The sequence below is a fragment of the Bos indicus x Bos taurus genome, chromosome 25, assembly GCF_003369695.1.
Source record: "Bos indicus x Bos taurus breed Angus x Brahman F1 hybrid chromosome 25, Bos_hybrid_MaternalHap_v2.0, whole genome shotgun sequence".
NCBI lineage: Eukaryota > Metazoa > Chordata > Mammalia > Artiodactyla > Bovidae > Bos > Bos indicus x Bos taurus.
The window spans coordinates 40,964,222-40,976,952 of record NC_040100.1 but is presented as its reverse complement, the minus strand read 5'-3'; the positions used below and the strand labels follow the sequence as shown (position 1 = coordinate 40,976,952).

General features: G+C 57.5%; 1 protein-coding gene across 1 annotated transcript; it reads left to right on the top strand.

The window, feature by feature from the left end:
- The first annotated feature begins 3,877 nt into the window (after window positions 1-3,877).
- On the top strand, window positions 3,878-8,015 carry NPW (neuropeptide W). The gene is made up of 4 exons (XM_027527075.1): window positions 3,878-4,048; window positions 4,103-4,194; window positions 6,933-7,580; window positions 7,821-8,015. The coding sequence occupies exons 1-4, from the start codon at window positions 3,878-3,880 to the stop codon at window positions 7,903-7,905; spliced, it is 996 nt and encodes a 331-aa protein (XP_027382876.1). The 3' UTR covers window positions 7,906-8,015.
- Window positions 8,016-12,731: the final 4,716 nt, after the last annotated feature.

Here is a 12,731-nt window from a genome sequence, read left to right as displayed (position 1 = left end):
GGTGGAGGGTGACTGCTTTTCATTTTACAAAGCATCCTTAAGACCTTTGGGGGAACTCCACAGAGCAGTTCACTGCAGGTGGGGTTGAAAAAGGAGTGCATGGAAGTTGGTGCATTGACTGGGCACCTGGGGTCTTCCCTGTATCCATCCAGTCCTCCTCCCACTCACTGTTGGTGGGAAACTGGAGGATTGTTCACTGAGGAAATGCACCACCTCAGAAAGAAGATCTTTATACCCCATTAGAGACTGAAAGGCTCCTGGTGCCCAGCTGCCCTGCAATGAAGCTCACCTCTCAGCAAGCCACGCCCCTTTGAAAGGAGCCAGCTTGTCAGGATCTGACTGGCAGCCAGCGATCTGCAGACTCAGGAGGAAAGCCTGCGGTGTGAGATACAGGGACAAAAACAAGCAAACCCAGAAAGCAGAAGGAAACTTTGGGGGGGGGGGAATATATATATATATATATATATATATATATATAAAATATATATATATATATATAAACCTTTAGAGTCCTCTGAACAGCAAGGAGATCAAACTAGTCAATTCTAAAGGAAATCAAACCTGAATGCTCATTGGAAAGATTAATGCTGAAGCTGAAGCACCAGTACTTTGGCCACCTGAAGCGTGGCCAATTTGAAAGTGTCAGTTCTTTGGTGCTCAGCCTTTTTTTTTTTTTTTTTTTGGTTTCCTATTGCTGCTGTAAAAAATTACCACAAACATAGTGACTTCAAACAATGCATATTGATTATATTACAGTTCTGGAATTCAGGAATTCAAAATGAGTCTCATTGGGATAAAACCAAGGTGCAGGCGGGCTGCATTCCTGTTTCCTTGACTGTTCCAGCATCCGGTGGGCTGCCTGCTTTCCATGCTCCTGGCCCTTCCTCCTTCCACAAATAGCATCATTCCAGCCTGTTTTCATTGTCACCTCTCCTTCTCTGACTGCCTCTCTCCTCCACACTGGGGAACCCTTGAGATTACATTGGACTCACCTGGATAATTCAGGATGCTTTGCTTCTATTGGGTTGGTCAAAAAGTTCATTCAAGTTTTTCTGTAACATCTTATGGGGAAAACCCACAGGAACTTTTTTGCCAACCCAATATGAAGTTCAGTTGACTAGCATCCTCAATTTTATCTGCAACTTGAATTCTGCTTTACCATGTAAATAGTCACAGCCTCCAGGCATTAGGGCACAGACATCTTTGGGGAAGGGCTCTTTTGCTGCCTACACAGTCACAGATGCTGCTCCCCATCCTTCGGGGCCCAGGACAGCCTCACAAATGCCAACTATGCTGAGGTTGAGAAAATGCTGATGAATTCCGCTGGGGACTTCTGTCTAGGAGTAAAGGGAGCCCCCTGGTGGTGGTGGTTTAGTCACTCAGTTGTGGACTGTAGTCCCCATGGACTGTAGTCCACCAGGCTCCTTTGCCCGTGGGATTTCCCAGGCAAGAATACTAGTGTGGGTTGCCATCTCCTTCTCCAGGGGATCTTCCTGACCCAGGGATTGAACCCAGGTGTACTGCATTGCAGGCGAATTCTTTACCAACTGATTCATTAGGGAAGCCTGAAAGGAGCGTCCTAGGGCACTAAAATCCTTTCTACCTTGATCTGGTCTCTGGGCACATAGATGTAGGCATATGTAACAAATGCAGTTAAGATGTGCATACTTTACTCAAAGCATCAGATCAGATCAGTTGCTCAGTCGTGTCCGACTCTGCGACCCCATGAATTGCAGCATGCCAGGCCTCCCTGTCCAACACCAACTCCCGGAGTTCACTGAGACTCACATCCATCGAGTCAGTGATGCCATCCAGCCATCTCATCCTCTGTCGTGCCCTTCTCCTCCTGCCCCCAATCCCTCCCAGCATCAGAGTCTTTTCCAGTGAGTCAACTCTTCGCATGAGGTGGCCAAAGCACTGGAGTTTCAGCTTTAGCATCATTCCTTCCAAAGAAATCCCAGGGCTGATCTCCTTCAGAATGGACTGGTTGGATCTCCTTGCAGTCCAAGGGACTCTCAAGAGTCTTCTCCAACACCACAGTTCAAAAAGCATCAATTCTTCGGCACTCAGCCTTCTTCACAGTCCAACTCTCACATCCATACATGACCACAGGAAAAACCATAGCCTTGACTAGACGGACCTTTGTTGGCAAAGTAACGTCTCTGCTTTTGAATATGCTACCTCCTTAAAAAGACCACCCTTTGGTCTGGAGTTAAGAATCTGCCTGCCAATGCAGGGTGTGGGGGGACACAGCTTCGACCTTTGGCCTAGGAAGATTCCACATGCCCCGGGGCAACTAAGCCCCGATGCCATGACTACGAAGCCCATGCACCTAGAGCCTGTGCTCCACAACCAGAAGCCGGTGCACTGCAATGAAGAGTAGCCCCCAACTGCTGCAAGTGGAGAAAGCCATGAAGACCCAGCACAGCCAGAACAGAAAAGACCACCCAGGGACTGCCCTGGTGGTTCAGTGGTTAAGACTCCATGCTTCCACTGCATGGGATGTGGGTTCAATTCCTGGTGGGGGAACTAAGCTCCCATATGATATGTGGCATGGCCAAAAAAAAAGACCACTTGTTTTTAGAATAGCAATTGTTCGTGATTTCAAAATATGGAGGCAAATACTAGGAGAAATAGCTGAAAGAGTTGGAAGTCATTGCCCCTGGAGGGTAGGATGCTGATGTGACGGGGTGGAAGAGAGGCCACTTACTGTGCCCCTTATACTAGCATTTGACTTAAAATGTATGGTGGTGCTAGTGCTAAAGCGCCTGCCAATGCAGGTAGATGTAAGAGACCCGAGTTCAATCCCTGAGTGTGGAAGATCCCTTGGAGAAGGAAATGGCAACCCACTCGAGTATTCTTGCCTGGAGAAACCCATGGACAGAGAGGCCTGGCAGGCTGCAGTCCATAAGGTTGCACAGAGTCAGACACGACTGAAGAGACTTAGCATGTGTGCCCATGTACAATCTTAATAAAACATGCCTTTTCCTTCTCCAAGGGATCTTCCCGACCCAGGGATGGAACCCAGGTCTCCTGCATTACAAGCAGATGCTTTACCCTCTGAGCCACCAGGGAAGACTTAATAAAACATAATCATTTTAAATGACGAAATGGAGAGGTTTTCTTATTTGCTGTGTCATTAGGATGGGGTTCCTGTTGGGGGAGGAGGCAGGTGCTGTGCCTGGAAGGGGGAGTATGAAGCAGACATGATCCCAGCCCCCTGGAGGGCTTGGTCCAGTGTCAGGGGAGGTGATGTGCAAATAGCATCCATGGTCATCCAGCTTCTAGAAGGGTCTGTGTGTGGATGGAAGGTGCAGTGAGCCCCAGAAAGACCAGGCAGCTCTCATGGATCATTAGGGCCACTACCTCCTCTGGCAACACACTTTTGGCTCCAGACTTCTGGGGGCTGGGGGTCTGGCAGAGCCCTTTGTCCCTGGGCCCCTGGGCTCAGTGCTGGGCAGGGCACAGAGACCTTCATCCTGAGCACCCCAAACTGGGAGCCCCCAGGGACCATGAAGCTATTCGGTGCTCTTCTTCCTCCCCCGCCCTGGGCTCCATCCCTGCCTGCCTTCCGCACACCTCCACCTGACAGGCAGCCACCGACTCTATCCCAACTGGCCCTCCACCTCTCACCTGCACGTGGACATTTTTCCTTCCCTCTAGTTCACAGTCATAAGCCAGCCGGAAGGACCGCTGGTATTTAAACTTCAGACACTGAACATTCCGTTGTGCACGGGTTTTTTTTTTTTTTTTTTTGGTCAGGTCAATATGGCATTTTCAGATTTATCCACTCTGCTAACTGTAGCTGTCTTAAATTTTCTAACTGCGCAGAAACCTCCATTACCGCATCGACCACGATTGATCAGCTTTCACATCGATGACGTTCTGCCTGCAGACGCTTCCTGCCCACTGCCCGCAGTCCCCTGCCTCCTCTCAGCAGGGAGTGGGCGGCAGTGCCAGGGGACCCTTGCGTCGTGCTGCGCTGCCCGCCAACCGCACACTCCAGGCAGCTCTTGAGGCCAAGGGGCCCCAGGAGAGAGAGGCAGTGGTGGGTGGAAGGGGCAGCTTTCCACTCGGCCCACCAGTCCCTGTGCTCCTCCAGGCCTCTCCAGGCACGCAGGCGGCTCCCTCTGTACCCCCGCCCTGCCTGGTCCCTGCGCCATCACCCCTCCGTCAAAGCATCTTCTCTGACAGGTTCGGGGACTAGGCAGCTGCTGGCACAGCAACAGTAACAGATGTTAGCCTCACCATTTACCTTCCCTGGTGACTCAGACGGTAAAGTGTCTGCCTGCAATACAGGAGACCTGGGTTCGATCCCTGGGTCAGGAAGATCCCCTGGAGAGGAAAATGGCAACCCACTCCAGTACTCTTGCCTGGAAAATCCCATGGATGGAAGAGCCTGATAGGCTACAGTCCGTGGGGTCGCAAAGAGTCGGACACAACTGAGCGACTTTACTGGTTACTGCATGCCAGATACCGTGTCAAGACCCAGCCTGGATTTTTAAAAAAAATTTTGGCCATGCCACATGGCATTCAGGATCTTACTTCGCAGACCAGGGATCAAACCCATGCCCCCTGCAGAGTCTCAATCACTGGACGGCCAGGGAAGTCCCATTGGCCTGGATGTTTAGTGCTCACAGCAAGCTGGTCAGAAGGCTACCATTACTGTTTACCAATGAGGAAACTGAGGCAGGAGTGCCTCCCCCCACACCCACCAGCGTCCAGCCTGGGGCACTGAGCTCCAGGGAACGTTTCTCAGCTGCTCCACAGGGCCTTTTTGGGGCGAGCTGACGGCTTCCAGATCCCAGGGGATCACCAGACCTTTCTGCCCCTCCTGCCTCAAAACCAGGGGCCTTCCTTGGCACCTCTGAGCCCCTCTGGGCCTCTCCCAACGTGCAGGTCTGAGAGGAAGGACAGATCCAGACTGTGCCCCCCTCCTGCCCCGGATTCGCCCCTCCTTCTTGCTGAAGAGACAGGCAGAGGGAGAGGGAAGGCTTCCATTAAGCACTGTAGCTGGGGTCCTCAAACTGGAACTCTCAGGCTGGGGGTCTAGGTTGGACCCCACTCTGTCCCCAGTGCTTACCCAGGTGACTGGAGCAAGTTAATTTCCCCCAGGCCTTAGTTTCCTCTTTGGTAGATGGAATCAATAATTGTCCCACCTTGTGGCATTGTTTGGGAATCTCCCAGGTGGTGTCAGTGGTAAAGAACCCTCCTGCCAATGCAGGAGATGTAAGAGATGCAGGTTCAATCCCTGGGTCAGGAAGATCCCCTGGAGGAGGGCACGGCAACCCACTCCAGTATTCTTTTCTGGAGAATCCCATGGACAGAGGAGCCTGGCAGGCTATAGTCCATAGGGTGGCAAAGAGTTGGACACGACTGAAGCAACTTACCACGCATACATGTGGCATTGTTTGGAGATCAGAATATGATAATTCAGGATCCCTGGTGTCTGGAACTTAGAAGGTACCCCGTGAGTGGTGTGGTTGCTGGTGGGGTGTGGGGGGATGAGGTCTGATTATTTTGACGGCTGAATCCTCCCTGGCTTAGGGCTCAGGCAAGAATGGGTCAGGCCCTGACATCTTGAAAGAGGCTATTAACCCCAGGCAGGCAGAGAGGGATACTCCAGTAGAGTATTCAGATAGGGACTATTTAAGCAGGATCCTGAAAGATGAGTAGGAGTTTGGTCATAGATTGAAAAGGCCAGGGTGTCCGTCCCAGGCACAGAAGCACAGAAATGGGCCAACTCGTGGGTTGTTGGGTAAAGCAAAAGAATTGAGACTGGTCTGGCCAGAAAACATGATTTTAGGGAATCACAGACAAAGAGGAGGGCTTCCCTAATAGCTCAGTTGGTAAAGAATTCACCTGCAATGCAAAAGACCCAGGTTCGATTTCTGGGTTGGGAAGATCCACTGGAGAAGGGATAGGCTACCCACTCCAGTATTGTTGGGCTTCCCTTGTGGCTCAGCTGGTAAAGAATTCGCCTGCAATACGGGAGACTTGGGTTGGATCCCTGGGTTGGGAAGATCCCCTGGAGAAGGAAAAGGCTACCCAGTCCAGTATTCTGGTCTGGAGAATTCCATGGACTATATAGTCCATGGGCTTGCAAAGAGTCAGACAGACTGAGTGACTCTCACGTTCAGTCAAAGAGGAGGCTGGAGGTCTGCAGAGCCTTATCTTGCCCAGGGCAGGGGCTGGGGGTAAGAGGGACTGACTCTATTCTGGGAGCCTAATCCTAACCACTGTCTCCTAACTAAACTTGTGGCTGCAAGCATCCACCACCTAGCAGCAGCTGGGAAGTAGGTTGGTGGGGAGAAGCTAGGGGTTAGGAAGCAGAGAAGAGGGTGTGGGCACAGACTTGAACTGTGTTAGGTGAGGGCTTCCTAGGTGGCTCTGGTGGTAAAAAGCCTGCCTGCCAATGCAGGAGACATAAGGGACACAGTTTCAATCCTTGGGTCAGGAAGTTCCCCTGGAAGACGGCATGGCAATCCACTCCAGTATTCTCGCCTGGAGAATCCCCATGGATGGAGGAGCCTGGTGGGCTATGGTGCATGGGGTCTCAAAGAGTTGCACACACCTGAGCACACACAGGTGAGGATAAGGAACAGCTGTCAGGGGAGGAGGCAGGCAGAGGGGTCTTGGTGGCGCAGAGGGCCCCCACCAGTCAGCTCTCCTGCTTTGCCCCCTGGGGTGCTGCTGGCCCCCCAGTCTGATCTGCGTGTGCCCCACCTTCCTGTCCCCATCCCTGCTCCTGGCAGCTCCTCTCCTTGGGGACAGAGGAAAAGGGGCGCGAGACAGGGGAGGAGGGGAGCCCCCAGACCGGGGAGGAGATGAATTCCAGGAAAAAACCCACTCAGCCAGGGTGCTTCAGGAGCCCACGTCCTGCGGCGCGGCCTGGGCTCCTCTTCTCCCTTCATCCCGCCCCCTCCCTTTAGGGAGCCAGGCAGGTACCGCGGGGGTGAGCAGGGGCGGGGCCGCCGAGCAGTTATAGCCAGACCCGCGGGGCCCAACTCCCCGCCTGCAGCTCCCGCACTCCGGCTTCTCCACGCGGCGCGCGCAGACCCGACGGAGCCAGTGCCTGGTCCGCGCCTCCGGGCGGACGTCGACGTGAGCACCCTGGCGCGGGGCACAAGGGTGCGGGGCCCGGGGCGGGGGGCCACCGCCAGCCGCCGGCTGCTCGCCCTGCTGTGGCTGCTGCTGCTACCGCCGTCCGCCGGCGCCTGGTACAAGCACGTGGCGAGCCCCCGCTACCACACGGTGGGCCGAGCGGCCGGCCTGCTCATGGGGCTGCGCCGCTCGCCCTACATGTGGCGCCGCGCGGCCGGGCCCCTCACCTGGGACACCTTGGGCCTGGGCGCGCTGCCCCAGGGGCCCTCTGCCAGAAGCACCCTCTCTCCGGGGCCCGCGGCCCTCGATGCTCTGCTGCTTCCCTCCGGAGCTCAGAGACCGTGGGAGGCGCGACGCAGAAGCTCCGGGGCCGGGCTCCGGGTCAGTGCGCCTCGCAACCTGCCCGCCCCGGAGTCCGCGCGCCAACCCGAGTGGCGGCCGGGCGCCTACTCCTGGATCTTGGCGGAGCAGGCCAGGTACGCGGGGAGAGGAAGGGGACAGGACGCCAGCAGACGGGGGGGGGGTGGGGGGGTGGGGGTCTCGGGAGATCTGAGCCGTGCTGTCTGCCTGCCCGTAGGGCACCCAACGACCTTTCTATCCCCGACTCCGGGGAAGGCTCTCCTGGAGCAGTGTCTACGCTTCCAGCCCGGGGAGTCGGGGGAGCGGTAGTGGAGAGCGCACGGCCCTCTCCCCACGGGCCTCTCTGGTCTTTCTAGAGCCTTCGGAGAGTCTCCGGCTCAGCCACGGTCTGCGCAGGGAACCGCCTTCGCCAGCCCCCGCCTCGCCCCTAAGCAGTCCTGATAGCCGCCCCTGCTAGCGCCCCCGCGCCTGACCCAGACCGAGTGTCTTCGGCCAACAGGCCGGCCGTCTGTTCAATAAAACTCGCCTAGTTGCCGCGCCCCCGCGTGTGACCCCTTTCCTCCGAGTTGTGTACTTTGTCATCTGGCTCCGAGGCGCAAACTGCCGCGCCCACGCCCTGGCAAATGTCAGGAGCCCTCCCGCCCGCCGGCCTGCCGGGGGACGCGTTCCCACCACCCCCCGACCCCGCGCCTCCTCCCGCCCCACCCCTGCTCCGCCCTCTCTGCTCCAATCCAGCCGAGATCTGCTTGTCCTTGCGGGGCAGAAGCGGGGCACAGAGGCAGAGACACTGCTGGGGGCTGGGTCCCCTTCTCCCTTTTCTGCCATTGCTGCCCCTCCTTGTAGGGGGTGGGGTCATCAAACCAGGGTCCCCAGGGAGGGGAGGGGTATCTCACAGTGGGGGTGGGGGTGTCCGGCTGCCACATCAACGTGTGCAGGAGAAGGAGAGCAGCAGCCCCCACCCCAGCCTCCCAGGAGCCCCACAGGGAGTCTCCTCACTGTGCCCCCTGGCCAGCCTGGGGAGAACGTCTTCCCCAAGGAAGCAGTACCTTAAGACCTGGCAGCCCATCCCCCACCTCCTTGAAACCTGGATCTCTTTGGAACCCCTCCCTCCCCTCACCCAAGGGCTGCCAGAGAGGAAGTGGGGACCCCTTGGCCCCCTTGCCACGGCCATGCTCTCTTCCTAGGAAGGAAGGACCTCCACCTGACACCCCCTTGCATCCTCAGAGGCCCCTCAACTGCTGACCCCCTTCTGCATTTCCAGTTATTGTCCCCAGTCCCCCGTATAAATGTGTTCTGCCATCTTGCAAGGGCCTCCCTCCATCTGGGTCCCTTGCCAGTGGTCCCCTCACTCCACCCTTCTGCTCCCCCTTCAACCCTCTTCAATATGAGCCTGGAGTCCCACAACTGTCCTCGACCTTGGAGTGCTTGGTCACTGTGCCAGTGCTGTCTGGCTGCCCTTGGAATCCTTGCTTGGCTGTGTGGCAAGGCAGACCTTGGGGCACCCAGCAAGGACAGGAGGAAGGGTGGCCTCTGGTCTGTCTAGCTCTTGGCTTTGGAAGGCCCACGTGGAGCCAGCCCCCATGCTACCCCCTCTACCCCGGCCTTAGGAAGCACCTTCTGGGGGTATCTCCCCAACTGGCAAAAGCCTCTCATCTCCTGGGTGCACCTTTCTCCCACATGGCCTGCTAGTGTAGTACTCTGTTTGATTCCACCCTTCCAATTCTTATGGCTCCCTGAGTCCGCTCAGTTTCTTTTTTTCCATCTAGGATCTGCACTGGGGGAAGTCGCAGACCACTCAGGTCAACCTACTTCCCCACCCCCCCAAAGTTCTTGTCCCTGCTCCTCACTGAACATGGGTGTCCTGACCTTGTTACCTCCAGCGCAGTACACCTTAAGGGCTCCCACCACTCATGAAACGGAATTCCTACTCTGAGGCCGGGCCCTGTTCTCCTCTCATTCCTCTCCCCCCCTCCCCCCCACACAGTCTGCAGGAACTCCTGGAAGATTTCAGAGCAGCCCTGTGGCCCCCTCTGCCTGAGCACTCCAGGGCCCCAGGCCAGGTTATATGCCTCTCCTGGGGGCTGCCCCAGCCCTGCACGTCCCCTCGCTAAGGTACACAAATCTACTTCCCTGGGTCTCAGCGATGCCTCCCTGGTGCTCACCAGGGCCTGACGCCAAGTGGCCTGTGAATGTTTGGGTCACTCAGTGAGGGGCTAGATTTCATGTTGCCTGGAGAAGACGCCCAAGCAGAGCCCATGGGGAGCTCGGCAGAGGCCCGCCTTCTCTGTCTACCATCCCCAGGGCGGCCATATGCTCCAGCAGTGCTCACAGCGCTAGGGCGCGGGCCTCACCCGAATCTCCCATCCGGCAAGGCTGGAGCCGTCAGAGCCAGAAGGGTGGGACCTTGGGCAGCTCCCTGGACGCTGCAATCCTACACGGGGCCGGCAGGAGGCGCTGTGCGGCTGCTCTCCTGGGCTGCAGGCGCGGTCCGAGCCTCCGGCGACGGGCGGGGCTGGGGCGGGGGATGGGCGGGGCTGGGGCGGATGGTGGGCGGGAAGAGAACCGGGTAGGCGAGGCAGGCCTCCGGGGCGTCCCCCGCCGAGGGTTTTGGGCGCCTCGGACCTCATCGGTCCTCCGACCTCTCGGTTCTCTCCTTCTCCGCCCCGGGCCTCCTGTTCTCATCTCTTCCCGTTGCGCTGGTCCCTCCGGCTCCCCTCTGGGGCTCTGAAGAGAGGCCTGGCGAAGGCTGAAGGAAGGGGTTGTGAGCGAGGCCTGGTCATCCCGCGAGGCCCTTAATGCCCTTTAGGGAGGCCGCGCCGGCCCGAGAAGCGCAGGCCCATTAGCCGGGCGTCAGACTAATGACGGCCCCCACCCCCCACATACCCCCAGCCCTCCCCTCTGGCAGTGACAAGGCCTCTGCCCACAGGCACGCCCCAGTCTCTGCCCCATCTCCGCAGGGAGGTAGGTTCAGAGGTCAGAGGGAACCCCTTCCCCCGAAACAGGAGCACAGGACAGTCCCAGCCCAGGTCGATCAGGGGAGAGAGGGACTGGAAGGTCTGACGTACCTCCTGTCCCTCTGTCGCACCCCAGCGTGCCTAGATGGCACAAGTGGGTGAGTGCACTAGCGTGAGGGGGTGGGCATGACCCAGACCTCTGCTCAGCTGCACCTGACTGCCTGCCCGCCCCTCCGGCTCACCACCCCAGCCCCAGCCCCAGCCCGGCCCCAGCGACACAGCTTCCAGCCCAAACACCTCAGGGCACGCTTCCAGGCCACCTCCCAGGCTTCTCCCTTTCCCTGGCGGCCTGGCCTCTCTCGTCTCACACTCCCGCAGAGAGAGGCTAAAGGAAGAGGCCTGGGAGAGTTCCAGAGAGCTGCTCAGAACCATTTTCACCTTCCCTGTCCCTCTCACTCCTTCCTGCTCCCCCTTCTGAGTTGGTCCCTGCAGGTAGTGTGTGTGTGTGTGTGTGTACGTACACACACACACACACACGCGTGCATGCTCAGTCATGTCCAGCTTTTGGCGAAACCAAGGAATGTAGCCTGTCAGGCTCTTCTGTCCATGGGATTTCCCAAGGAAGAATACTGGAGTGGGTTGCCATTTCCTTCCCCAGGGAATCTTCCCAACCCAGGGATCCAACATAAGTCTCTTGTGTCTCCTGCATTGGCAGGCGGATCCTTTACCACTAGAGCCACCCGGGAAGCCCCTGCAGGTAGTAGCTGCTGCATTTATTCTGAAGCTGCTACCCACTCACTGTGCTGCCAGTTCTGATGTCGGCTTTGTTACTCTGTTAACCTTTCTTGGTACTTCCTTGGCTTTTCTTTAGCTTTGGGGCCGGCTTTGTGATTCTGGGAGGCAGTGTTCCTGGCCCCTGGCTGTGAGCACATCCCCTGCTTATTCCACCCTCCAGGGGTGCTCTGTCCCCATCCATCTTCACTCACAGGCTGAGTCCTAGGCTGCAGGTTGATCAGAGAGCGTCTGCTCTATAGAAGAGGAGGAGGTCTCCAAGCATCCTGACCCAAGGGACCAGGAAGTCCTACCTTCCCTACCCCTTGGTCTGGGGGGTCTCCAATCCAGCCACCTCCCTCGACTATGGTATGGCCTCAGAGCATACCTGGCAGGTCCTGGGTTGCTATAGGGTGGGGTGGTATATCGTGGACCCCCACTGTCCATACTCATCCTCACAGACTCCAGGCACCGTGGTACCTACCAGGTTGGGTCCAGGGAGGCCAGTCAAAGGCCAGACAGGCAGACTGTGGACAAACAGATGGACAGATGGAGGTGGCTAGTCAGGCAGGAGCTTACAGCAGCATAAGCGAGGAACTCAGAGGTGGGGGTGGGGGAGCAGCCTTGCTGTTGCAGCCTAAGTGGCTTTTAGGGGCAGCAGCTCGGGTGTGGACACCCAAGGGGCTGTGGCCCAGGAGGCTGCCTAGCGGCGGGCCGTGCTTAGCCAAGGCGAGGAGCCCAGGCTGAAGGCACTGGTGAGGGAAGAAGGAGCGGCAAGGACTGGGCCTGAGCGAGCCTGCTTGTGCCCTCATGGGCAACTGTCTGGGCTGGTTGTGCCTGACACCTGGGGACCAGGTAGGTTCAGGGGGCCGAGCAGGGCTGGAAGGGGCAGGTTGAGGGTGAGCCTGCAGCTCAGCTGGCTTCCTGTATGGGTGACTGAGAAAACTGAAGACTGTGGGCTTGGAATTGCACCCCCCATCCCCGAACCCTGCATGGGTCTCTTCCTTCTCCAGACCTGTTTCCTGTAAAATGGCCTGAGCCCTCGAGGGTTGTTCCGGGTAGCATGTACTCAGAGAGACACATGAAGAATAAGCAGTTGTCCATAGGTTGGGAGAAGGGGGCATTCATTCTGGGGGAGGTGGAGGGAGGGGAGGGGAGGACGGGCTCGGGGACAGGAGGGTCTAGCTGGCACCCAAGCCATCAGCGCATTTCATCCCAGGTCTTCCCTCCAGCCAGACAAGTGCATGTCATTCCTTCACCCTTTGCAGTCACCCACCGGGCCTGGGGTGGGCAGGGACAGGAGTGAGGGTCCTGGTAGAGGGAGGGGCTGGTAGGGGGAATGTTTACTGGTCCAGCACGGCACAGATGGGCACGGACACTCCTGGGGAGGGCCAGGAAGTCACTCAGCCTGGCCTCCAGGATATAGGGAGGGGCCGCTGCCTGGTCAGTTTCAATCCCCTCTTTTTGCCTCCAGGACCATCCTGGCACTTGGTGATGGGTACGGGAGGGATCCTGATAGAGGAACGGGGCATGGGAGAAGGG